The sequence below is a fragment of the Ammospiza nelsoni genome, chromosome Z, assembly GCF_027579445.1.
Source record: "Ammospiza nelsoni isolate bAmmNel1 chromosome Z, bAmmNel1.pri, whole genome shotgun sequence".
NCBI lineage: Eukaryota > Metazoa > Chordata > Aves > Passeriformes > Passerellidae > Ammospiza > Ammospiza nelsoni.
Genome location: NC_080669.1, coordinates 23,868,106 through 23,895,520, shown reverse-complemented (window position 1 = coordinate 23,895,520; position 27,415 = coordinate 23,868,106). Strand labels below are relative to the sequence as shown.

At 37.0% G+C, this 27,415-nt stretch overlaps 1 protein-coding gene across 2 annotated transcripts in view; it reads left to right on the top strand.

Moving 5' to 3' along the window:
- The window catches only part of PCGF3 (polycomb group ring finger 3), a 55,293-nt gene extending 28,098 nt beyond the window's left edge, over positions 1-27,195 (top strand). The window contains exons 2-10 of one of the 2 annotated variants that reach the window (XM_059492816.1): positions 3,506-3,568; positions 6,276-6,393; positions 11,043-11,139; positions 14,933-14,988; positions 15,970-16,080; positions 16,579-16,667; positions 18,297-18,434; positions 20,430-20,510; positions 21,831-27,195. In XM_059492816.1, the coding sequence (XP_059348799.1) occupies positions 6,285-6,393; positions 11,043-11,139; positions 14,933-14,988; positions 15,970-16,080; positions 16,579-16,667; positions 18,297-18,434; positions 20,430-20,510; positions 21,831-21,878 (729 nt within the window). In that variant the 5' untranslated portion in view covers positions 3,506-3,568; positions 6,276-6,284 and the 3' untranslated portion in view covers positions 21,879-27,195. The remainder of the gene's footprint in view (positions 1-3,505; positions 3,569-6,275; positions 6,394-11,042; positions 11,140-14,932; positions 14,989-15,969; positions 16,081-16,578; positions 16,668-18,296; positions 18,435-20,429; positions 20,511-21,830) is intronic. The other variant, XM_059492817.1, reaches the window with a different exon arrangement.
- The last annotated feature ends 220 nt before the right edge of the window (positions 27,196-27,415 follow it).

The window sequence follows — 27,415 nt, the reverse complement described above, 5'->3', positions numbered from 1 at the left end:
CAAAACTGCTAAAGAAAGTGATGCTGTGAATTAGGGAAGATGTTATTGCTATTTTCTACACAACCTGTGGACAGAAATCAAGATGAGGTGCACCTCCACTACTCTTAGAGGTGCACACTTGTAGGATGAGAGGCATTGTACCCAAGTTACAATATAGGAGATTCCTATGAGACAGTAGGAACATTTTTTGCCTGTGAGGGTGGTCAGGCACTGGAAAATGCTGCCCAAAGAGGCTGTGGAATCTTAATTGTTTAACATTTTCTGAGTGAAGCCCATGGAATAGCCCACTCTGACTCTTTTTAAGTGGGCCTGCTTTGAGTGCAAGGTTGGATTAGAGAAGCTTGAAGAGGTTACTTCATTATATCCATGACATTATCCTATGAATCTGTGCAACATACTGAAGGGACACTTTTTATGAATTTTACATTTCATGTAAACAAGTTAAACAGCTGAGGCTCAGGTTGATGTTTTGTGTGTCTTTTTTTAGATGGGTTTTGTTTTCTGGGGATTTTTTAGTTTGGGGGGGGGGTTGTTTTTGTTTTGCTTTGCTTTGTTTTTTGTTTTTGTTTTGAGTTTTTTTGCTGGGCTGGTTTTTTTTAGGTTGGTTGGTTGGTTAGTGAGTTGAGTAGGGTTCCGTGATTAAAGAACTGAGGAGTGACTTCTTACTATTCCAGCAACATGGTTTTGAGGGAGAAGTGTGGAAACCCAGGGCACCATGAATATTTCTCTGTCTGCTCCTGGGGTGCCCTGACCCCCAGGGGACCACTGACTTTGACCCTCATTCATGGACAAAGTTTCCTAGACTTCAAGATAGACTAGAATCCACAAAAGTGTGAAATAGATTATAGAAAGTAGTGTAGGTGTATCACATGGTGAGAAATTTAGGTTTTGGGATTTTTAGTGTGCTGTGGATGGAAGCAAGATGGAGTGCACAGGGTGTCGTCCTGGATTTCTTCATGCTGCTTCTTCCTTCTTCTTCATGGGTTTGAGTGGCATTTTGTAATTGGGCAGAAAAGTCTGCATTGCAGGCTCTCTGGGGCGAGTTATTGGGTTAAAAGGGAAAATAATCTGGGTGTCAGTTCTTAATTGGATAGTTTAGTCCTAAAATACCTTGTAACAAGAGATAGTTAGCCATTTTGTGCCTTCTAATGAAAAGCTGCTGAACTCATAGTAAGGAGACTGTTTTACTGATAAGAAATAATAAACACTTGAGTCCAAACACGAATTACTGTCTCAAGTGCCTTCAATCTAGACCCAGAAAAGCCAAAAACTGGTACCTCCACAGAGGAGAACTGTGTTTTGGCTCCAGTATTCATTTGTTGACTAAGTACAGAACAAGACTTTAAATTTATTTAATCAAGTGTCACAGTTCAGTGGACTGAAAGTTTCAAGATTATCTACAGTTCTTAAAGTTTGAGATTGCTAGCTTTCCAAGGTTACTATTTGAGGAGGTAAATCTCAGAAGAACTAACAATTTAATTCAGAAGAACTAAAGAATTTATGTTTTACAGAAATTTGGCTTTCTTGGCTTTGACTTTCTTAAAACTAAATTAAGGCATGGTATTTTCTCTTGTCTGCTAACTGCTGTGGGGGTTTAGTGGGAGCCTGAGGTTCACAGTGTTCAAATGAGCTATTAGGTTTGGAAAATGATACTGTAAATATTCAGAATTTGGTCTGTCCTCTGAATTTACCTGTTTTTATATTGGATGGTAGCTTTCTGTGAAACTTTAGCTTATGAACTTGAGTGTGATCCTGTGATTCATGCTCAAGAAGCTCTTGGGCATATGTCTTCTACAGTGCCTGGTGGGTCACATTACAAAAGAAGGCAAATGTAAATAGTGTCTTTTAGAGCTTTGCTACTCCTACTAAATGCTGCACAGTCTAGTAAATGTAAAAAAAAAAAGGAAGTGTCAATTGGGCGATAATGCTTTTGATCTGATTTTTTAAAATATATATATATATATATATGTCTTTAGGCAAGAGGGTATCAGCCTAGGTTGCGCTTTGGAAAAGTAAGCATACGTCCTATTGTTGGTTCAAGCTGGTGTGCATGACTTAAATGTCAACCTGATTCTGCGTGTTTTCTTTTTGCAGCAGCCTGGTTAAGATGTTGTGCTCATGCTAACTTCATTGAGTTGGCGTATCTATGATTTTCTAATGGTCATCAGCAGCTTGAGATCAGTCAATATAGTAAGAACTTCAGCTTGCTTAATACATGGATAGGGAGAGGTAGTAAATTCATTGGATCATATGATGATTCAGGTTAGAAAAAGATCATGTCCTTCATGTAAGGTGATTATCTGTAATAGGATGTCATGACATGGGAATGGCATGACTTGTGTCAGCAGAGATTTAAGTTAGGTGTTGGGGAAAGGTTCTTCCCTCAGAGGGTGGTTGAGCACTGGAGCAGGCTCCCCAGGGAAGTGGTCACAGCACCAAGCCTGACAGAGTTCAAGAAGGGTTCAGACGATACACTCAGACACACGAGACATGTTAGGGATGTCCTGTGCAGGGCAGGATTTGGACTTGATTCCATGTATCTCTTCCAATTTAGGATATTCTATATAATCCAGCTGCTTGAAGAAGAGTAGACTGAGGTCAGACCAAGTGGATCAGTGTGTTATCCAGATATCTGTCTTTGCTTTTAAGTTGCACGGTTTCTTGGGAATATGTATTTAGATTTGTGTGGTTTTTGTTTTTAAGGTTAGATTACTTGTTTTGGAGGTATGTGAATTCATTTTTAGCTTTCTTTTCAGCATATAACTGTTTGAGAGATGAGAAGAGTTCTGTGAAAGAGATCATCTGGAATTCAGATTTTAAAAAATATCCCTTTTTCAAAGGGATATTTCTGGATTTGTCCAGAAAATAGAAAAATTGCTTGTGTAATTCTTAGTCAGACTTGATGTTTAGGATGTTGTGTAGTCTTGCTGTTTAGTTCCAGTTTGTATGGGATTACTGGCATGGATTTTGGTGTGGTGATAACAACTTGTCTGTTTTATATGATAAAAGTGGTGCTTAACTTTTGTTTGGCACTAGGCTGTAGAAACATGAGCATCTTGGGATGCCTTCCCAAGAGAAGATGGTGTGGTTCAAGTAGTGCAAGTACCCCTTCTGAACTGATAGTGTATTCCAGATAGGAACATGAAAGACATCCTGTATTAGCCACCTATCCACGTGGAGTGTTTCTTCTTAAGCATTGTGAGTAGTAGCCTAGCTTTGTATTTCCTAGTATGACTGTGTATCATATTCAAATGCAATAATAGAGAGGAAAAAAAAAAGTAGTTGATGATGAAATCTGCAATTATGTTATTTACTTCCCTCTGAAGTGATATAGAACAGGCTGGTGATTAATGTGGAATTACTGTACATAATATGGAATTACTTTATGTTTTTAATTAGTTTCTGATTAGTGAATTTCTTATATGAGGTTGTAACATTAGTGTCTCTATTTTTCTTTATATGTGTCATTAGTTCTGCTAAATTTTTTTTTTCTATTTCCCTCTAGGAAGCAATTCAAGTTTTCTGCAAAGTCTGAGCATTTATGTTATCTGACTGAACTGACATCTTGGTAATATGCCATTTTTTGCGAGCTTCTCTCTACCTTTCTGAACAGATATGAAGTGGTCTGGCCTTTTTTAAATTTTATTTTTATTAAATTTAAATTTTTAGTAAGTCCTCTTGTTGTAACAGGTTAACTGTTTTGAAAAGCAGGAGAGGCATTCTGAGTTCTTTGTTTTCCTGAGACTGGAGAATGTGGGTCACAATTGTAGAAGACACAGGCCTAAATAAAGTCTGACACTGATAGCTTGCTTACAAAGCCAGTTACCTCAAAAGCTGTGTTGTTTACTGGAGATTGAAGGTGTGCTGAAGCAACCATGGACTCTGCATGAGCAGAGAAGGGATCCTTCTCCTGTTTTAGTAGCTGCAAGAAGGCAGCATGGGACAGACCTCTGGAGAAATGTCCTTCTGTAGGTTTTATCACCTTTTGAGGTGTCTACTGCCCTGGAAAGACCTCTTACCTTTCTGTTGCTTCTTCCAATAGTTCTTATTTTCAGTCCTTCAGACATCTAATGAGAGTGACTTTCTGTGCTCCTTCAAAAAAACCAAATTTTCATAAGATTGATTTGATAGGCTTTCTCTTGATATTCTAGAAGATACTCATTTTTCCAGTGCCAAAATGTGTATGATTTTTTTCCTATTAGGTTGGAAAAGTGTGTATTGTCTTGATATTCTCTTTTTTTTTCCCATGGCACAATGGGCTTTATTACTATTTTGTATTATTTTTGCCTTTGTTGTATGGTTCAGTTGCTGTTCTCATAATATTATACCTCATCTGAATTTTTTTGTTTGTTTGTTGATGGTTCTTCTAGTGGCAGCATTTATCTCTACTGTTGGGAAGAAAAATTGCAATTTTCTTTCTAGAAAAAAAACAATTTCTTTGCTTCAGATTTCGCTGTTAAGTCTTTGGCTCTTCTGCCTTAGAAGTGATTGGATTTCTGCCTGTGGTTATCCTGAACACCTTTTTCTGAATTCCTGTCTAGACAAGCAACTAGTTATATTGGTACTGCCTTTTCCAGGATCTCTTTAGGCTAATTTCTGTTTTATCTGTCATGAATTGTGTTTTTTGTCATGCCCACTTTCAAATTAACTGGTGGCTTGATGCCATCCCTTGAACTCTTCTTGAAGAGTGATGTTGAATCGCTCTTCCTCAGCACAACAGAAACCTACATACCTCGTGTAGTAGTGTTTAACTGATGACCTCATGCACTCACCTGGAAGGATTTAATGTGGGTCTGGTTTTCAGAGAGTTAAAAATAATTCTAAAATTAGGAAAGTAATTCAGGTTCTAAGTGAATGTTTTTCACCTATTTTGTCTACTGCAAAACCAAGCTGTTATTTTATTCTTCTCTAATGGGAGGTTGCTAGATTTGTAACTAAATCTCAAATACTATAAAATAATACTGATTTTTTTTCTCCCATTGTTTACTTCTTAACCATGAGAACTAGAAATCTTCCTAGTCTTTTCTGTATAGGACAATGCAGATTTGAATGGGTGGGTGTTGGGTATGTTTTTCCACAGTTCACAGTGGAACACTTTGTACTTCTCTGCACTGGAATAGTTCAGATTGGTATGGAAGTTTGCTGTGTAATAGTTCTTTTTTCTTAGTACCACTTCACTGAACATAGGGGGAAAAAAAGATGACAAAATTAAAGATCAGACAACCTTGTTGCAGTATTTCAATGTGAAACTTAAAGAGCATGTGTCACCATTCAAATTCTGAAATGTTTTCCAAACTGAGCTAGATGAAAACCAGTATTTGTGAGCCAGGGACAGTAAAATCACTTTAAAGGAAAACAACGTAATTTGGTGACTTCTGCAGTATGGGAACCAAATATAGTAGGTTGTAAGCAATTATAGCCTGCTCTATTAGTTGACTAGAATGCTGGTCAAGTTCTGGTAATAGTACAATTTTCAAAATGTTTTGAAAAAAATAATAACAGCTATGTTTAAAATGTAACAGTTTATTTGTAAAGACATGGGCGTGTTTTCTCTCTAAACAATTGGTGTTACTACAAAAAAAAAGTTAAATGAGCTTTTTCATTTTTGATTCCTAATTTCTTTTTTCCTTTTAAAGATGTTTATGCAATCCCATATTCAAAAGAAAGAAAAAATGTTTAGTTCAAGTTTTAGCACAACCAGCTGCTCCTCTGCCAATGAAATTATTTTAAGCTGTAATGTAGTGTTCAATTACCTTCTGTTTAAATAAAAGGGATTTCAGAAGGTTTACTTGCCAGCCCCATTCAAAATTATGCTTTAATATAGTGACCCAAGTCAAACACTTAAATATGTGGTTGAACTGAACAGTTGCTTTGACTTTTCAATTGTCAAAACACTTTTGAATCTGAAAGTCACCTACTTTGAGGATTTTCTTCCTTCATATTTTGTGAGTTTTCTATCATAACTGGACGGAATATAATGACTCAAGCTACCAGGATAGTAGGGTTTCATCTTGAATCTGAGTCTGTTGGTTGGTAAAGGAACTTAAAGTAGCATACTGGAAGGGCCATTTTCTATGCTATTGCAGTACTGACTTGCAAAATAGTGTGGAGTTTACATTGTTCAGTTTCTGTGAAGCGACATAAAAGTTAGTGCCACCACTGTGCACGCACATCTGTGTACATTGTACAGAAGTCTGAAGCTGGCTTAACACAAGTTAATCATTTATTCCCAAATGACTACAGCTGTGTTACTTTATGATACATCTCTTCCACAGACACCAAAGATGCTAACAAGGAAGATTAAGCTTTGGGACATTAATGCCCATATAACCTGTCGTCTGTGCAATGGATACCTGATCGATGCTACTACTGTAACAGAATGCTTGCATACTTGTAAGTAGAAATATAATGAAGTTAAAGTTGCTGGTTTCTATTTGTTTCTGGTTTGGGGTTTTTGGTTTTAAAACGTGTTGTATGGTTTTCAGTTGAAATTTCAAATAGCTATTGTTCATCAGCCAAAAAAGCATGTGCTTTACTAGACTGCTTTTCTTTGACAGTTGATTTGCTTTTTTAACAAAGCAAATGGAGGGAACATTAAAGCTGTGCTGCATAAACTTGAAGCTATATACAATAATAGTGATAATGTAACTATTCAAGAATGTAGTCTGTCTTCATGCTAAAGGAATGTGGAATACCTAGTTCTCTCTTCTGTGACAGTTGATGTAGCATATATTCTCCACCTGGAGCCTTTCAGATGTCTCTTTCTCTCCTGTTCCTCTGCAGAAAACAGAGTAGTTTTTTGATAAAGTATGTTGTACTGTATCCTAGAAATAAGCTTGTGTTCCAAAACATTGTGATAAAGTAGTTGTTTGTTGATGAATTACTCCTGTGAATTTCTATTTTCATGTAAGCTAAAGATGACTTAAAACCTTGCAACCCATCCCATGTTTTAAAATTGTTCTGCCACAATATTTATGTTTATTCTGATAAAGCTAGTAGGCTTTATCAGCTTAAATTAGCTTAATGACTTAGCCCTAAATTTTCTTGGAAGGCAATTAATTTGTGATGTGTATTTATCATAAAACAAAAAGTGTCGGCAGACTTCAGCTTTTATATCTGACAAAGGGGAATGACAATGTTCATGATTTGTCAGTGATTGTTTTTTATTCCATTTAGAAGCTCTGTTTATCAGCTGTGATCAATTTGCTGCACTTGTCACACTTCATGTTTTTCTGAAATCCTCATAGAATCTAGGATAGTAGAAAGGTTTGTTCTATGATTCTGAGAATCACAGAATAGTTCTAGAATCTATAGGTCATGGGCAGGGTCAGCATCTACTGGATCAGGTTGTTCAAAGACCCATACAACCTAGGCTTGAATGCTTCCAGTGATGGTACGTCCATAGTTTCTTCAGGCAACCTGTGCCAATTACCTGTGCCAGTTATTTCTAATATCTAATCTGAACCTATCTTCCTTCAGTTTGAAGCCATTCCCCCTTGTCCTGTTGGTACATGCCCCTGTACAAAGTTCATCTCCATCTCTCTTGTAGTGCCCTTCAACTTTTTGGAAGACTGCTTTAAGGTCTCTCCAGAGCCTTCTTGCTTCCTGTCTCAATTTCCATACTATTGTTTTCACAGCTAGCCTTCTACTTAGTTTTGCCCAAATTTCTTTACTGCTGCTAGATAGAAGAGTGTATCCAAAATGAGTATCATAACAAGTTAACACGGCTAACAGCTAGAGAGAGGTAATTTTTTATTGTTCTTTAAAAATAAAGTGGAGCGTCACAAATACCCCTCAGCTGGTATCGTCTGCACCATCTCTTACATTTGCTTATGGAGGAAATCCACAGCTCTACGGCATTTACTGCAGAAGTCAGGACATGCACCTTACTACCTTTTCCTGCTACTTTTTCTGGGGTTTTCTTTAACTTGTTTCTCCCTTATTTTGACAATTTATATTTTATGAGTGCTACTTTGCACTGTGCCCTGTATAATCAGTTTTGTGGGAAGAGGCACAGAGTCCTTCCTATGTTTTTAACAAAACTTCATACGTGTTTGTATTGTGTAAGATAATGCTAATGATATATGTTCCTGGAAAAGCATCTTTGCAAAATCCATAATGAAATTACCCTGTGTGTTGAGATAGTGAATTCTCTTCTAAATTACACCACCTTGAAATTTTCATTCTCTTCTACTCAGAACTGCACATTTTTCTTACCTTTTCAATTTTTCTCTCATTTACTGATCTTTAACCATTCAAAGACTCTTCAGTAGTAAATAAAGTTCTTGGGTCCTTTAGTGAAAGTAATTTGGATGACCAAGGCCAGCCCTCTGGAGGAACAGGGCAAATTTTTGTAGAACTGAGTTTAGGAGAAAGCAAAGTGTTTTCACTTTCTTTCCTACTTACTTCTCTGCTATGGTTTTAGTTTGTTGGTGACAGGTAGGCCACTAAGTTAGTTGCTAAAAATTTCATTAGTAGTAACTAAAAAAAAAAGTCAAGTCTTTTTTTTTGTTTGTGTCTGTTCCTTGATTAAACATCTAGGCTAGATGATACATGCTGGTCTTGTTAAACTTTCTGTTTGTAATATCAGTTTTGTTAGTGTTTACATGTTTCACATGTAAATGCTAACAAAACTAAAATTATAAACACAAAGTTTATAATGTTTCTATGTTTTGAAAGGGATTACCTCACATTATGAAATGTATCATCTTTTGAATGCATCAGGTGATAAAAGGTCAACTTGAACTAGATACAGAAATGAAAAAAGTCAAGAGAAGTGAAACTGTTAAAATAAAAAAGTGAACATTAGCCTTGTCTGTTTCTGTTCTTATGAAACCTCTCTGATGTGTATGAGAAATGAGAAAATTTACAGCTCATGTCCACAGTCACTGCCTGTATATCTGGGTAAACAGAGATCAGAGATACTGGAAAACCAAAGTAATGCAAAATTCTAGAAGTAATACTGCTTCAGACCACAGAACAATTTCCATATTGCCTGTCCATTACTCCAAAGACTTCTAGTTTCAGGAGAGTTTATAATCCCAACCTGACTCCAGAAAAAAAGAACCTAGATGGCTGCAGCACCCTTCATGAGCTATCTAGTGGCATTTATTTGGCTGCTGTGCACAGACTGAAACCTGCCAGAACATTAGCTAACTTGTGACTAGTTCATTTTAGGAGTTAGTGTTTACCTAGTCCAAGCTGGAAGATGTACTAACATGGGATGATATTTTAGATATCACAGAATGCTTTGGGTTGGAAGGGAACTATAAAAGTCACCTAATGCATCACCACAGCAATGGGCAGGGGCATCTTCAGTGGCATCAAGTTGCTCAGAGTCCTTGGTGAAGCTGTGCTGGCTGTCTGGAGTCACCTCCCTGTCCTTCACATGCCTTAGCACACATTCTAGTACTCAGTGATCTTCCCAGGCACAGAGTTAAGGTAGACAGGTTGATGATTTCCAGATCTCTCCCTTTCTACCACTTCCTAAAAGTGGAAGCAATGTTTCCCTTTTCCTGGTCACCGGGGACTTCACCTGACTGTCGGGACTGTCGCTGTTAGTGGCTTGGCCACTGGGACGCATCTCGTCAGGTCCCAGAGACTTACGTGTATTCACATTCCCAGGTGTTCGTGGGAATTCACACAGTAGAAGGGACCTTACTACCCAGTGCCTCCTTTGCAGTTCATCTATGCGATAGCTGTGGGAGGAGAAATTGCTAGAGAAGACTGGGGCAGAAAAATTGAATATCTCAGGCATCTTCTTGTCCATTGTTACTGATTTGCCAGTCTGGGGATTACACATTCTTTGACCTTCTTTTTGTTACATACTTACAGAAACCGTTATAATGCTTCATATTCCTTGCCAAGTTCAGCTTCAGCTGTCATTTGGCTTTTCTGACCCTTCCCTACCCAAGTTAGCAACATCCCTATACTCCTTCCAGGATACCTGTCCCTGCTTCCTCTGTCAGATTCTGCTTCTATTGACTTGGTAGGAATGGAGTTTGGCTTCACTTTTGCACTCTGTTCTGGCACTCTGCTGGAGCAAACTGCTGTGCAAGATGAGGCTTTGTCTAACGTCTGCCACCAACAGTGCTGTCATCCTAGGTGTGTAAATGCAAAACACAATGCAAAGTTATAGTACTTCATTTACTGTTACTTTTTTTTTAGTCAACGGATCTTTATGTAATTGTACTGTCTTCTTGTTTGAGAGGTAGATGGCACTATAGTTACAGAAATCCTTTTGTTTTGTGTGAAAAGTGCATTAATACCAAGACTACATGAACTAGTGCACCTCAAGAAAACCTCCCTTCTTTTCTCCATACCTTTTCAGTTGTAACTTCAAGTGAGTGAGGATATCATTTAGTAGTGTATTTTATGAGTACTGTTTTGGGGCAGGAGAGTGGTGTATAAATAGTTTACTTTGAAAACAATGGACGATTGTGTGTATGCGTATAGAAACATACAGCTTAGCAGTGAATCACTACTCAGCAACTCCTAGCATGACATTTTACTAATATTGAAGGTCTGTGACAATGTCATTTTTTTTTTCTGGTGGAAGTTCAGCTGTAGTATACTCTGTGAAAGTTAGAATTAAAATAACACCAAGATATCCACTTTCCTGCTTTGGAATTCTTTTTGTGTGCTGCCACCACACATGCCACTTGTACTGTAGGTGGCCATGGTTAAAGCAAATATTTTTTGTCTAGTATCTTAATGGCAAATAGTTCCTGTAATGTCATCCAATGCAAGCTGAATGTTGACCTGCTAGAAATTGTTCTAGTAAATTTTGAAGTGAGATTTTCTGTTGTGTAATGTGTTAATGTTTTTGATAGGTATAGATTCTCTAATTCGACTGCATCCTTTTCCTGTATCAGGAAATCTTATGAAAGGTACTTGAAACTGTGTTCTGCAAGATTAGACATATGATGCAGAAAAATGAACTTCGTGTAAATTTCAGTATTGTGCATTCTGTGACTGTATAAAAGCAGACTTCTGTTATGCTACTTTTATTCCTTTTAAATTGTGAATGTCTTTTTTACTAGTCTGTAGAAGCTGCCTAGTGAAATATTTGGAGGAAAACAACACCTGTCCAACCTGTAGGATTGTTATACATCAGAGCCACCCATTACAGTATATTGGGTAAGTATAAAAGCAGAAGTGCTAGTAGCTTCACTCTAGTCTGGGTCATCCCCTTTGGTACAGTACAGCTTCTCTCAGAATTTTTGCTCTTGCTTATCAGCATGTTAAACATTGAAAAAGAAGTATGAAGGCAACTGAGAAGGAGATACAGAATGAAACTTCTGCTATGAGATTGCAAGGCCTTAGCATGGCAGCTTGTTCCAGACTTACAAGCAAGTTAACTGTACACTTAATTTCAGTGTGATTTTTAATGGGATATAGTCATTCCTCATTTTGTATGCTTGGGTTGTAAAAATTATATATATGAAACATTTGTAGGAATTACACTTTTACAAAATTATCAAAAATTAGTCTCGGTTGAACAGTGCTTTTCTGTGTGACAGTAATAAGAGAAATAATTTTCAGCTTTATTGTTCAGTTAATCTTTCAAAGGTCTGCTTAGGTTGTAGGAACAGATAAGAATGTCATAGAATCATCATAGAATGGTTTGGGCTGGAAGGGACCTTTGAGATCGTCTAGTTCAGGTTTCTCAAAGTACCATGAAGCCTGGACTGACCCCCCCACCCCACCTCCTTTCTGGGGGTGGGGTATGCACAACTTCTCTGAACAACCTCTTCCAGCCTTGCCACTCTCACTGAAGAATTTCTACCTGTTATCTAACCTATATCTGTCATCTTTTAGTTTAAAACCATTCCCCCTTGTCCTATGACTACATGCTTGTCTAAAAAGTCTATTTCCAGCCTTCTTTTGGGTTCCCTGCATGTACTGGAAGACTGCTCTGACAGTTCCCTGCAGTCTTCCTTCTCCAGGCTCTACAGCTCCAACTCTATCAGCCTGTCTTCACATGAGAGGAGGTCATTTTCATGGCTCTCCTGTGGACTCACTCCAGTAGGTCCACATCCTTTGGGGGTCTCAGAGCTGAAAGCACTGGTCTAGGTAGGGGCTTTTGCAGGCAGAGTAGAAGGACAGAATCACCTGCTTCGATCTGCTGCTGAGTTTCTTTTGATGCAGCCTAGGTTGCAGTTGGCTTTCTGGACTGCAAGTGCACATTGCCAGGTCATGTTGATTTTTCCATTTGCTAATATCCCCATGTCCTTCCCCTCAGAGCTGCGCTCAGTCACTTCTCTGCCCAGCCTATATTTGTGCTTGGGATTACCCCAGTCCAGGTGCAGGACCTTGTACTTGGCCTTGTTGAACTTTGAGCTTCACATGGACCTACCTCCTAAGTATTGCTTCCTTCCAGCATGTCTACTGCCCCATACAGCTTGGTCTTGCTGGCAAATTTGCTGAGGGTGCTCTCAATCCCACTGTCACTGACAAAGATGTTAAATAGCATTGATCTCAGTACTGACCCCTGAGGGACAGCACTTGTGACTGGTCTCCTCTTGGATATTGAACTGTTGATCACAACTCTTTTGAGTGCAACCATCCAGACTTTCTTTATCCAGCCTTTCTTAATCCAACAATTCTTTATGCGCTAAGTGCTGCATTAGTCAAATCCAGATCTCTCCAGTTAGGGACAAGGATGTTGTGCGGGACAGCATCAAATGCTTTGCACAAGTCCAGGTAGATGCCATGACTCACCCTTTCCTCATCCACTGTCTCTGTAACCTCATCATAGAAGACCACCCAATTTGTCAGACCTGGTTTGCTTATAGTGAAAGCCATGTTGGCTTTTGCCAGTCACCTCTCTCTTTATTTTCCATCTGCATTTGCATAGTCAAATTGCATGTTCACTAAGTATTTTTGTTGGGTTTTTTCCTCCTTTTCTTGTCAGAAAAGACGTTCTTTTTCTTTTCCTTGAGTGCTTTCTTTCCATTTTACTCCTGGTGATGAAAATACATTGTAATGGTGTGTCTGCATTAGCTGTTGCGTATCAAATAGTGATTTGTCTTCCACTATAAAGCGCTTGTGTTTGTTCATAGCATTTTTCAACATGCCTTTCTCACTTCTATAACAATTTTGGAAGCAATGGTTTTAGCAAATGAGTTTGATTGCACTTTTGCAGAAAACTGTCAATGTTCTACACATACTTACATTGCTCAAGCTCACCCTCATTCAGGAGCCTGTAACTAAGTATGCTGTCTCCACATTTATAATATACACTCCTACTCCTGTAAGAGGGTATAATTAAAGGGACAGGTACATGCAAATAGGCAAGAATGAATAAATGACATGTAAGACAACGTGTTTGCCTCGGTTCAAAAACTTGGTTTTTGTGCAAAAAGGGCCAGGAAACAACATGATATTGAGAGCAGCTAGAAGGCAATTTGTTATTTGTTTTTTGTTGTTGAATACACTTCAACTTAAATAAGCTGTTTAAATTAGTTGTAAAATATTGCCCATTGAAACTGAAACAGACTTTGTCCAGTCTATTTATTTACCTTTTTAAAAAAATAATTGACAGTCTGGAGTATCACAAAGTGTTTGAAAATGGAGATTTAAACTCCTATTCATCTGTCTGAAAAACAGGTAAACCAAATGTGTCTCCTTGTTTACATTTTTAAATACTCTTAAAAAGCATCACAGAGTCTTAAATTCTTTGGTACCTTAAAGATCATCTGTATGATCTAGTTCCAACCCCCAAATTGTCACCTCTGATTTAATGGTGGTGTCATACTTATATATTTTTGTTCAAATAATTTTGGCAAAGTGTTTGCAATCCATAAATCACATTTCATCATCTCAGCCTGTACAAATGAGATTGCTGCTGGTGAAAATGACATGAATTTAGGATAAGTGATATTCTGAATCTTGTAGTGCTACTTAGAATATTGTAATTACTGCTTGTAAATGTCTTGATTTGTCACCATTTCTGTACTTGCTTACTGATCTCCACTGATGTGGAGTGCTCATGTCAGGTTATGAGAAGCCTGAGACTACTCTTGTAAGCCTTTTTTGTTGAAATCCAATTCAGGACTTGATACTGCAGACACTCTTGAGATTATGACATTGCAGCAGTCAAGGCAGACACTTGAAATGCTTCTTATACTATTTCTTAATTGGAATTTAATGTAATACTTAATTTCTTTGAGACCCATAACTTATTTTAGATTAGAACAGGATTTTTCTAGGTGAGCTGGGGATTAAAGTTTAGAATTTTACCTGTCCCCACTGTCCTGCAGTGGGATTGTTGATTTTTTTTCATTTGAGCCACACTACGTCTACAGGCTACTTAGCTAAATAATGTTTCTCACCGTTACTTTGCCCTTTTAAGAATAAAAGGGCATGGCTGGAAGTGTAGCTTGAGCTGATAAGCACAATTTGGGAATAGCAAAAATTTTAAAATTTAGTTTGTTGTGGTCTTTTTCTCTGAACTCGTCTCATGCATTTTAGAAGATCCTAGTAAAGATAACTAATCTAGAAATGTGAGAAATTAGTCTTTAGGGGTGAGAAACAAGCTATTATTGATTCTTTTGTAATAAAAATGAGTTTATCTCTAAGTTGGAAAAGAGTTTTAGGTTATTACTGTCATACTTGTCTTGATGCAGAAGGACATACTCAGTGGGCTGAATTGTGAAAACTAGTCTACAGAATAGTTTTTCTCACACTTCCATTTGTTTTCTGCCTTAGCTTATACTTTTTCATAGTTTCTTTTGTGTTGCTGTTCTTTCTGGTTCAATAGAAATACTGATTGAAAAGTAAAATTCTTCTTAAATGAATTTAGAGATTTTTGCATATGGTTACTACTGGAACTTTTTAAAGAGAAATATTTTCAATCAAGATCATGAACTTAAGCTTTTGATTTTGTTTTTGTTTTTTTGTTGATTTTGTTTTTGTTTTTCCTTGCTAGTCATGACAGAACAATGCAAGATATTGTTTACAAACTTGTGCCAGGCCTCCAAGAAGGTAAGTTGCGGTGTGACCTTTTTAAAGGTCAGTTTGCACATCCTTCTTTGACATTAAAGATAAAAGAAAGTTTCAAGTGATGTAAAGAGGGGCCAGGGGGGCAACTGAGGAAAAATACAGTGGAAAACGAGACTCTTTCACTTGTGTAATTTTTAGCAATTAATTTAATTTTTTACCTGTTGTACCAGCAACTGAGTGTGGGGGTGGTCGGAGGCAACATGGGATGTTTCTTCCAAAAGCAGTATTATGTAAAGCAGAATAGTCGTTCAGCTTTCAAATGTTGCCATACCATAACTCTAATTTGTTTTTGTTATACCTGTTGTGCAAGCTTTCTAGAATTCTCAGAGGTAAAATGCAATTTTAAAATGCTTTTAGTTTCTGCTTAGAGAAATTTCAATTACTGTTTTCATAATCCTCTTTGATGCTAGATCTGTTAAACTAAAGAAATACTTTATAAATATTGCTCAGTGGGTTTTTTTGGTCTTAATGTATGTTAAAGTTTTCATTTAAATAGAGTATTTTAATCTATTGAAGCTGCTTTTTAACCAGGGCATTTCCAACTGTCAGTGTGATTAAATAGATACTTTAAAAATAATTTCTGGGATATTGAAAACCAGAACTATGAATAAAAATTCAAAACCAATGTTTTGACTGAAATACTCAACATTCAAAATGAGGATCATATTCAAAATGGGGGTCATGTTCAAAATGGGGGATATTCAAAATTAGCTGCAGTATTTTAAATTCCATCTCATTCTAGCAGCAATAGTATAGTAGTAACTATACAGATAACTTTATGCTTTTCTAATTCTGAAAAATAAGATTAGGTGTAACTTGATGCAATAGGAGTGATAGAAGACAGTAAATAATGACAGTACCGCCACTTGTTGGCAATCCTAAAGTGGGAAGGGATTTGGAATAACTTCATAAATATTGCATTAGAACTTTATTACAGGAATTAATATTTGCAATTTTAAACAGCGGAAATGAAAAAGCAAAGGGAGTTTTATCACAAACTGGGCATGGAAGTTCCAGGGGATATCAAAGGGGAGACATGTTCTACAAAACAGCACCTAGATTCTCATCGAAATGGTAAATAGTCCTTTATTTATTCTGTCTTTGGTGGGTGATATATAGTAAATTGATGAACAGATCTTTTGGAAGTATGTGCCCAGTGAGTATATTACAATCATTGTTTTGTAACAGCAAGGAATAGAGTCAGCATAGGATTGTTGCCTTGTCCCTTATTTCTGCACAGAATTTTGGTTTTAGGTGTTAATTGCATGTTGCTTGTGGCAAAGTTGGTCTCCATAGCAGTGCCTACATGGGGACTGTGAAATTACCCAGCTTCTGGGCTGTTAGCTGCTGAACTCCATAGGTGTTCTCCTCTTTCATGTCACGGGCTGTTGGCTGGACGTGTAGCTTAAGCTGATAAGCACAATTTAGGAATAGCAAAGCTTATTCTATACTGCAGTCCTGAAACTTGCTGTTTTAATTGTATTGGAGCTATCAGATGCTGCTGAGTGTATGTGGAGTTTATATATGATAATAATATTTGAGTATCCCATATATGTGGTTTTTTTATCTAAGGTGAAACTAAAGCAGATGAAAATATAAATAAAGAAACTTCGGAGGAAAAACAGGAAGAAGATAATGACTACCACCGAAGTGATGAACAGGTGGGCTCATAGGGCATGCTCTAGTTTTATCTTGTGTTTTAGCTGTTGTGGTTTGGTAAGGTAACTTTGATAATCTAACAGAGAAGAAAATGAGTTTATTTCAAGCTACTTCTTCTGTTCTCTGATACAAACATGATGCAGTTTGGACAGTGCTTTTTTGTAAGCATGAGGTTTTACCTTTGGGTTTTGCCAGGAATGGAGAATACATTCAAATCTTCTTCCAAATATCTTTATAGTTTTGATTGTTTATGAGTCTTTAAAGTTTGCTGTCAAAACAAATTAATGTAATTTTCCACTTTATACAGGAGTGTACCCCAGTGTTACCACGATACATTAAGCTGAATGTGTATTGGTAATTATGAATTAAACCTCTGGCACTGTTCACACATTCAGTGCAGGTAGCTCAGGGTGCAGTTGCAATGAGAGCTGCAGGCTGAGCTCTGGATGGGAGCCCGAGGCAAGAGGCCATGAACTGCCAACCCCTGGCACAGGAAGGGGCACAGAGACCTGTGGCACCAGCCTGGGGACTGGACACCGAGACACAGAAGCAGCTGAGACCCCCAGACTTTGGTGCTGTGAGGGTATGAGAGCCCAGGGTTCCTTTGTTCGGGGCCCCTTCTCAGAGGCACCAGCTGGAGCTGTTATTTAGTTACTGCACCACGATTAAGCTGTTTGAAGGACCTGGATGTCTGACTCTGCTATGGAAAACCTGGGGTTGAGCTAGTAGGGAATCCTGGTCTGAATGCGAGTGTGAGGGGTGTAGCTGTGAAGGGGCTTCATTCTCAGCTTAGGTGGTGGGAATGTGGCTGCCAGAGTGGCTCTTGGATGGCCAGACAGGTTTCCTTAACAGCAGTCTTACTAACTTACTACATATTTTGTTTTCAACCTTTAATACTAATACAATGTTAGCCCTGAATCATAAAAAGATTATAAAAGCAGGGAAGCCCACTGTTAAGTTTAGAACACAAAGCTTGTTTGAAGGTGAAACTTCCCTTTGGTATAAACAAGCCATGCCTTTTATAACTTCTGGTTATGCAAGTCCAGAGTAACTTTAGCTTGGGTTAATTTTCTTCCCAGTTGCCATGTAAGGGAACTTTCAAAGGGATTGTACATGTTACTAGATCCTCCTAGTGTAATACAAGCATGCCATCACAAAGAGTTTAGACTGTAATGAATAGCTGGATGGGAGAAAAAGTGAGAATTTGAAATATTTGTCATATCATTTGTATTCATTCCTTTTAAACATGTTAAAATTAAACTAGATTAGCAGTTGCATTGACAGCAAGAAATTATGTTAGAAGCAATCTTTAAGAATTGACAATGGTTTTCTTACTGTTTTCTTGCTCTAGCTTTTAGCTTATGGCCCTCTTAAGCTATTGACAACCTATGAATTTGGACTGAGGCAGTGTTGTTCCAACATCAAAAATTACTACTTGAGCATATTTGTCTTATTACTTACCACTCAACTTAGGAAATCTTAGAAAATATGGTTTTCTTAATAGGCATTTCAGTGTAAAGAACACTAGTACTGTGCTTCGCTATATTGGATTAATAAAAATTGCATGTGGAATACATAAGACTGCAGATAATTGTTGCAGCCAACTCTTGATTTTTTGCCTTTTCCTGAAGGTAAGCATCTGCTTGGAGTGCAATAGCAGCAAACTGCGTGGATTGAAACGAAAATGGATTCGTTGCTCTGCACAAGCAACAGTCTTGCATCTAAAGAAGTTCATTGCCAAAAAACTCAACCTTTCTTCTTTTAATGAGGTAATATTTTAATTTTTAAAAGTAAGTTTACAGATACAAAAACTTGAAAGGGGTGGGTTTGTTCCTTTGCAAAAGGATGTCTTTTATTCTGATTTTATTTTCAGAAAACAGAAGCATACACCGCTTCTTGAATGCTATATATGTTACATAGCAATTTTCTTGTCCTTTCTTGGGTCTGTACAGGACTTTCCACTTAGTTTGCAGTGCATCTTTTCATGCGCATTTTTAAATAGTTGGGCAAAAAGTTTGGTTATGTGCTTCCACATGTGTTTAAACGGACTCTGGCAAGATGATTTGTTTGATATATTGTAGTTGAGTTTATCTCCAACATTTTAGGAAGTTTGCACTCTACAGGGGCCAAACAGAACCACTTCAACAGTGAAGTCCCATTGAAGAGAAAGCACCACAAATATGTTGTTCTTTTCTGTGCTCTTAGTGAAGCTCAGTCTGAAGTTGCTGCCTACCTCAACCAGAGTGTTATCAGATGCCTACTTTTCCCTGTCTTTACAGGATATCATGAGAAGAATTTAAGTTGAAAGATACAGCAAGAAAGGCAATACTTTGAACTTGTCCTAGACTAGATTCAAAAATTAAAAGTGGCAAACTATTAATGCAGCCCCTATTTATCACTTGGCTGGATCTTGTGAACAGTTTCTGGACATCTCAGTTGACTCTCAGCTTGACATCTCTCAAATCCATATTATGACACAGATTCACTGAATTTCATTAAGACATTTCATGCAAATCAAATAATCTGCTTTCCAGTCCAGTGTGTCAACACCTTGCTGCTTGATCTTGTCAACAGCCAATTTGCATCTCTATCACTTTTCCTCCATAGCTTCTGTACACTTCAAACTAACACTCTCTCTCTCTTATGGTTCAAGTATATCCCCAAACTCTGCCAGTTTTCCTGAAACAAAACCTTGTATCCCGTCTTGTCCTGAGCTGGCTCAGAGGTGGTTGTCTCCTGACATAGCTACAAGGATTGTTCAGAAGAGATTTTTTTAATGTATTCTTTTGGTATATGCATGTGTAAGCCGCTTCTCCGATGCAGTGTGCCAAGATGTGACTTAAGAATCTACTTAGTTTCTACTGAAAGAAAAACTTTTCTGGAGTACTGTTTATTTTTTTGTTATCCCTTTCTGCCTTCTTAAAAAATACATAAATGGTCATGTAATCATTTTACTAGTACTAAGTCATATAGAAGGAGAATTTGAGCATGTGGTTACTTGGTTGCTTGATACAGACTATTTCAGGTTTGAGTTACTGCTGTGTAAGTGGACAGCATGCACATTCAGGCCTTCCTGGGCTATGGGGTAAAACATTGTAACATAAGCCAACTTGGTGGAACTTGTTGTTTTCATACATGTTCCCTGGTTTTAGTTCATGTTCAGCTATTGTAGTTCAGCTGATTAGTAGTCATATGATCCCTCATACTTTTATGTTGAGATCTTCCCTTGTTTCTAATACCAAGATTTTTAAAAACAGAGATAGAAAACAAAAAATACCTGTTTAGTATCTGTAAAACCCCTATAAATGCAGCATATAAATATATGGCAGACTGTTTTTTTAAAAAAACCTCTGTCCTTGTAACAATGCTCCCTGACTGGTGTTAGGTAAAAAAAATTTCATAGTATGCTAAATAACAGCTCTCTTTGAGAGTTCTCTCCCCTTGTCCTGTATTCAAGCATTTTAGAAGCATGTAAAGCTTTCAGGAAAGGACCTTAGTACTGCTTGGGAAGATAAATCAAACATTAAATCCATATCTTACTGTATTTCTTAGGCGGGCATTGACATCGTCTTTCAGTACTTCATGTTGAGAGCAGATTTTGTCTTTTCTTTCCTGGTGTGATTTTTGTCTTCAGGGCAACTTCAGGATTACCAGTTCCAGTGTCTTCAGAGAAAAAAAGTCTTGTCAAATGTATAGTAATATGTGAAATACATTGTTTGTTGAATTGGGTCCCAGTGAATTAACTGTCACCTTTATTTTGTCAGCTGGACATATTATGCAATGAAGAGATTCTTGGCAAGGACCATACGCTCAAGTTTGTAGTTGTTACTAGATGGAGATTTAAGGTATGACACAATGATTCAATGTAAATCATGAAATGGCCAAATGTTTATAAAATAGCGATAATTTGGAACTGTACTGCAGTATAGCTTTATAGAAGGTACTTTTATAAGTATCTACCACAATATCCCTAGATGCCAAGTATTTATTTGTTTCCAGTAAATGAAGGAAAGGAGTAAGTATTCATTGGAAGAGAAAAGGAAACACTGTATTAATAGTCTAATTGTTTTCAAGTCTGTCAGAGGAAGTAGAAGCTACAAAAAGTATTATTTTTAACTCCTTCAGGCAGTAAGAATGAGTAGCAAAACGACGGAACACTTCGGAGGGAGATCAGTATATGTACACACAGAGTTACTGGAACAAGAAGTTTGTATTTGTAATGCAAAAGCAACACATTCTGAGCATACAGTGTACACTGAGGTGAAATCACTTGGTGGCTTTGGATGCATATCTAGAAGAGGTCCATGTGGGAGTAGAGAAGTATTTTTCTGTTTGGAATTACAAAATAATTGACCTGTGTAAGAGTCACAGGATAAAGTCAATGGTCAGTGTTAAAAATGCAGAGATGTCACAAGTGGAATCCTGCTGGAATCTGTTTCATATGGTGTTTCTGAATGACCTGGAAATGGTCTTTACAGTTCTGAGTGACAGGAGATTAACAAACACCTGAAGTTGAATGTAGGTATAGATAAAAGGATACAATGTAAACATTAGGGTTTTGTGATGTAGCAGAGAGAACCAAACAGGAGCATCAAACTGATGTGCATCCATACAGTCTACTCTTCACCTGTGAGAGATCTGTGTAATTGTGAGTCATATGGAAAGCAGAACTGTGAACTGCCCTCCCAAATGAAAGAAGTGGTGGATGTAAAATGGAACTGAGACACGAAAGGCCCAGAACAAACAAGCTGAAGTAATTGTTTTTATGAGACACAAAAGTCCATGGTGCAGGATGTTGTGGTGTAAAAGTTTGCCTATTCATAAAAAAAAATCAATGGATGCTATCACAGAAGAGGAATCAAGTGAGAGCTATTAAATATGAAGTACCACATACTCTAATTTCTGCTTTCTGGACATCCCTTACTTCAGGGAGTTTTCCAAGATAAACAGATCTGCTCCTGAGATAAAGGGGAAAGGGTTCTTTATCACTTGTTTGAGCCCCACAGATGAAGTTGCCCCTTGTCTTTGTCTTGGTGAATTTTTGACAGATCAGATAGCTGCTCTTGACTTTAATTGAAGCTTTAGTTTATGACACAGAAGTTTTTTCAACTGAACAGATTAGTTCTGGATTTGTTTCTTAACTTACTGGTATTTCTGTCTTGCAGAAAGCACCTCTACTGCTACATTATAGACCCAAAATGGACTTGCTGTAAGGGAACTTAAGTGTCCTTCTGGACAGAGCTTTTTGCAGAGACTATCATCTGGCACCTTCTTAGTGCATCACTAATCACATGACACAAACCAGCTGAATAATTTTGGAAGACTGGAGGGCTTTCATAGTGGGCTGTCCTGAATATTTCTTCTAGGGATGTGTTACCTAGACTTCTGGGCAGACAATATTTATACTTTTTTGTATGGAAGAAAGAAGTTTCAACTCAGCAAGACACTACCAGCATTAAGTTTACAGATACTGAAAACACTTCACAGTTCCATGTAGCTCAGCCTGATTTGTCTCTTACAGTTACACACAGAAAAAAAGTTTGAGTGTTGTGGGGTGATATAAATATGTTGCTTTTGACACCAAGTTGCTTTAGTTACTTCTCGCATTCTAAATCTTTAAAAACTATATTTTTGCAAAGTGTTATTGTCTTATATAGTATGCCTGATTGCATTGGCTTTATTCAAGTTACTCTGTAGAGCATTGAACATACCTGATAATACAGTGACTGGTGATAATTTATTATGCTGCATTGAAAACTTAAGAAAATCTGGGAAACCAGTAAATTTGTCATTTTTGCCCAGTTATTGCTCTCCCTCACCTTGTGTTTTAATAAAGTTTTGATACTTCTGTATACGTGTTAATTTGGTAAGACTAATAGAAATAATTTCAGTTGATTTTAATGTGCTGTGATATATATTTTGCTATGGTATAAATTGCACCACGTAATGACAAATACTCACAAGTGCTAGATTTGTGAATTTCTTAAAAAATAAACATTTATGTATTGTGGCTTGCAGAAATCAGTTTTTAATTTAGAGAGAATTTGCTATCACTAGCTATTGAAACAGTGGCTCTTGGACAATTGTGGGAGTATTGCAGATTTTTCATTTCACTGATTAAAACTTACAAGCAACTTTAAATTTCTTTAGCTGTTTTCTTACAAAACCATAGCATTTTCTGTACTGCAATTCCAAACTTACATGGGGTGGGGAGGAAGGGGGAGTCAAGACAAGATTATTTTAGCACCTTTTGGCCTTAACTAGTAATTTTGCTTGCATCAGCCCTAATGGATGCAAGGTAATACACATGAATCTATGTATGGGTACATACATCTATATACACATATAACTATATATGTTGTAGAAAGCACCCTCAATGGCACTTAGCAGGGCTCACTGCACTTTTTGTAAGGCTTTTGGAAATAATTGGCTTTTAAAAAACTGTAGTTGAAAGTGATTTCTGCAAGCTATATCCACTATGTATCATCCATAGTACAATTGTAAGAACATTTGTCTGGCGCAGGTGTGAAGTCACTGAAAATAGTGTATGCCCTATTATGGCCAGCTGGAAATAGTTAACCTAATTTTTGGAAGAGTTTTCCTGTCAGCTGAAAATGCTAGTCGCTATTCCTATTATTAAACCCTGTTATTTTTTGATAAATTATCTTTTGATAAGAAGCCCTGCTTCCTCTTGCTGTGCTCCTTTGCTTCTTCTGCTAGAAAGTGTTACTTAGTAACCAGAAGCTGATACTGCAAGAGATTTATGTAAGCATTTTAAATATTCTTCCTCTTGAGTTTTCAAAGCGCTACATTCCTCAGCACATTTCCCTTAATTTCCCTCTCTGGAGTCTTCAGTTCTCCTTTCCCAGCTCTGCTGCTGCTTGTGCTTACCTTTGACAACAGGGCTCCTTATTTTGATTACAGTCACAGATGTGAGGAGGAAGGAAACGAAAAAGAAATTATGTGAGCAGAGAATGAAAAGGATTCTCCTGAATTGTGGAGATGGAAAGGAGAGCCACACAAAGGCCAGAACATGCTGCTGTCCATGCAGACAAAAGTGTTAAGATAGCTGTATTTGAATGTTTAGGTCACACAGAACTCCACATCTGGTTCGTGTGTGGTGTTTGTGTGCATGTCTGTGATTCGTGCAGTCAAATTTGGCTCTGATTTTGTCTTGCTGTTTGTGTATTTTCAGCTTTTTTTCTGTCTTTAGCATTACTTGATCTGGCAGAAAAGAACAAACAAGATCATGTGTCTACCATTTTTAAAACTTTCCATGAAAGCAGTCAATGCAGGTGGTATGGATGTGTACACAGGCTGACATACTGGGCCTCTCTGGAGCTGTTTCTTACAGGATTGTTACTGTTCTAGTGTGAAAAAGAGTCTGGCTTTGCCACCGAGGCCCTGAGAATGTGGACAGGACTGTAAGGGTCCCAGCTCTGTGCACCCAGAGTATACACCAAGTGGCTGTACCTGATGTAGACATTAAACTAAAGCTGCCAGACAGCATTCTGGTTAACCACCTTAATCAGAATATATATATATATATATATATATATACACAAACAAATATATATATATATATATATATATACAAACAAATATATATATATATATATATATACACATATACACATATAAATGAGATCTGTCTACCTCAAGTGTGTGTACTGCAGGAAACTTTTGTATGACGATATTGACGCAGTGCTGTTAAAGTACATTGGGATTTCATTTCTTCCTTGTGTACTTGAGCAACTGAGAAATTAATTTACGAACACGCAAATTCAGAAGCCTTTCAAATCTATCTCTTGCTGTAACAACTTACAATAGAAAACGTAAAACTTCATAACCATCTTTAGAATCACTTGAATTTGTTATGGTGCTATCAGTATATAGAAAACTCTGTTTATATGGATACATAAATTCAAGCCAGTATTAATACCTATAGCTGGGGTTTTTGCTTGTAATTGTGTGTAACTGCTTTTGCAATGTGTTTAATCTGATAATATCGCACCATTAAAAAAAAAAACAAAAAAAGCAAAAAAACAAACTAAGAGAACCAAACAAAAAACCCCCAAACCAACAAAAAACTCCAAAGTTACTCAGTTGTTTTTCTAAATCACATGTGATAACATCTTCACTTCAAAAATTGCCCTCGGGAGTGGTGTGACTCTGTCTGTACCATATGTTAGTCTCACTAAAAGACTACAGTGTAGAGCAAGGTCTTCTTTGGGTCAGAGGCTTGTTTAATTTCTGTGACACTTAAGAGACAGTTTATATCAAGACTATATTGGGTAAAGTAACCCTGATACTGTTGAAAGTTGAACTAAAATTTGGACACGGCCATACATATTTCTTAGTTCTGATGAGATCATGGTCGTTGATTTTGGCTTTTGTGAAGATGCCATTACTGTGAAGTAGTTTTTATAATTTCTTACGCTGGTAAATAGTTGCAGTAAGGAAGTATCTTGTTGCATTATCCTCAGCAGCAGTGAGACTGATGAATCACCTGGGCTTAGAGTCTCATTAAGTATACTTTCATTAAAAATAAAGAATTCAGATAGAATATATAATATTGAATTTAAATAAGATTTGGGGGTTTAAATTTTAACTTTATAAAATTATTTATTCTATTTTAAGCCTTCTGTCTTATTTTACCATCCAAGTATTTTTGGTTTTAGTGGTCCAGCTTTATTTACGGGCATATAAATTGAAATTGTAAGATGTTTTTACAAGCTTCTTCCTTTTACATTGAGTTTGAGTAGCTTTCATCTGTATGTTTTTGTTTTGTATGGATAAAGAGCATTACTTATGCTTTTGTGCAATAGGTTTGAAACATGCATTTATTAGGCTTATGTTTAAATTGTAAATGTTGCATCTACTTACCATTACATTGAAAAGGAATGTAGATGGCTTTTCTCACTTGTTCAAATGGAGTTTTGTTTGGGGCTGTTATTTGGGGGTGGGTGTGTGTGTTTTATGCTTTGTTCCATTTTTTATTTTACGAGTGAAATGGGGGATTTAAAATTTCTGTAAGTACAAGAACTATCTGTCAGCAATATTTTAAAATAAACGATCTTGCAAGAAACCTTAATGTGAATTGTGGAAGCAATCGACAAGACTTGCAGCCTATCTGAAAATGTTTTGTGCCATTGTTAGGTCTGGTATATTTGTGTACCATCACACCTGGGAATATTTTTTTCTATGGTTGTGCAATAGTATACACAACACTGTCACTCAGGAGATATGGGACCGTAAAAAATATCAGACTACAACTATGATGGTGCTATTTTTTCCAGTAGGCTATGAGCCTTTGAAAGCTTATCTGGCTCTTATTGTCTTTATAACAACACAGTCCTAGGGGATATACAGATTTTTTTTTTCTACTAGATGATAAATATAACTTGCTGTTTTACAGCATTCTCAATATTACATTGAGATAAAGATAATAGGAAAAAGCCAACCAGTCTGTACATCAGTGAGATGAATCTTAGGTACACATTTTGTACAGAAGGCTTTACTGAACAGAAAAATCAAGTTTCTGCTTTTCCTCAGGTAATCACTTCAGTTTGGATGTTTCACTGAAAACATTAATGCAACTTTAGTTAGTCTGCCTAAAGTTGGTAACAGAAATTGTTCCACGCATGAATCTCCCTACATAAGATACAACTAGATGCTACTTGGGTCTTGAGATCCATTTTTGAAGAAAAAGTTGCAGAGAACAATACTAAAGAACATGGAACAATGCTTCAATCTCTGCTCTCATCAAAATTTGCAGTCAGGACAAAAATTACCTAGGAACTTGGGTCTTGTGGCAAATCAACAGGTAATGTTTTACCTGTTTATTTATATACAAAATAAATGTATGACTCTACTATTTGTTCCATATTTTATCCTACTTAAGAGTTTTTTGGAAATCTTTTGAAGCCACAATGACCTGTGCATGTCCTGGTCATAGGGTAGGAACTACATGTCCAATTCTATGAACATTTACATTGGTAACTTTAGTAATAACCTGGATGGTTCCACAGAAACCAGTGGGATCATTAATTCAAACAGAGGTATGGCTGAAGGAAGAAGTCCTGAGTTTTGAGTACTGATACTCCGCTATTTTTGTTATTTCTGTTTGAAATGTAAAGTATTGGTTTGATGGAATCTTTAATTCAAGTGACTTATCTGGACAAAAGGAAAGTTTGTTCTTTCCTTCTGCAAACAGGATCATTTTGCAGTTAAGGGACAATTAGCCAGTGCAACCACTAAGCCTTTTATCCTCATATGTGGCATAATAAAGATTCTGGAACTGTCAGAGTGTAAAACCATATTTTTGGCTTAGCTTCATTTAAAAGTTTACAATTTTTTATGCTTTGTGTTGCTGTGTAATTTCTGTACTACTGGTGGCTAGTTTTGTCTGAATAAGCCTTTTGGGGATTAATGCTTAATGTTTTGATTTTATGATAGTGAAGCTTGTATCCAGTGTTTTGCCAATGAATATTATATGCTTGTTAATAAAAGCAGAGAAACTAACTGAAATGCTGTGAGGCTGAAAGTTTTTGTCCCATTCTCTTGAAGGAACATAAGGAGCTAGCAGTCATCGTAGCACTGAATAAATACAGTGTGACTGAAACAGAGGTGGTGTGGCATTGCATTGTCATAAAATCTGCCTTTTACTCAAAACAGAAGGATGGCTTAAAGTATTACTCCACTGGCAGTATGTTTGTGACAAGTGTGTGTCAAGTAACTGCCAGATAGG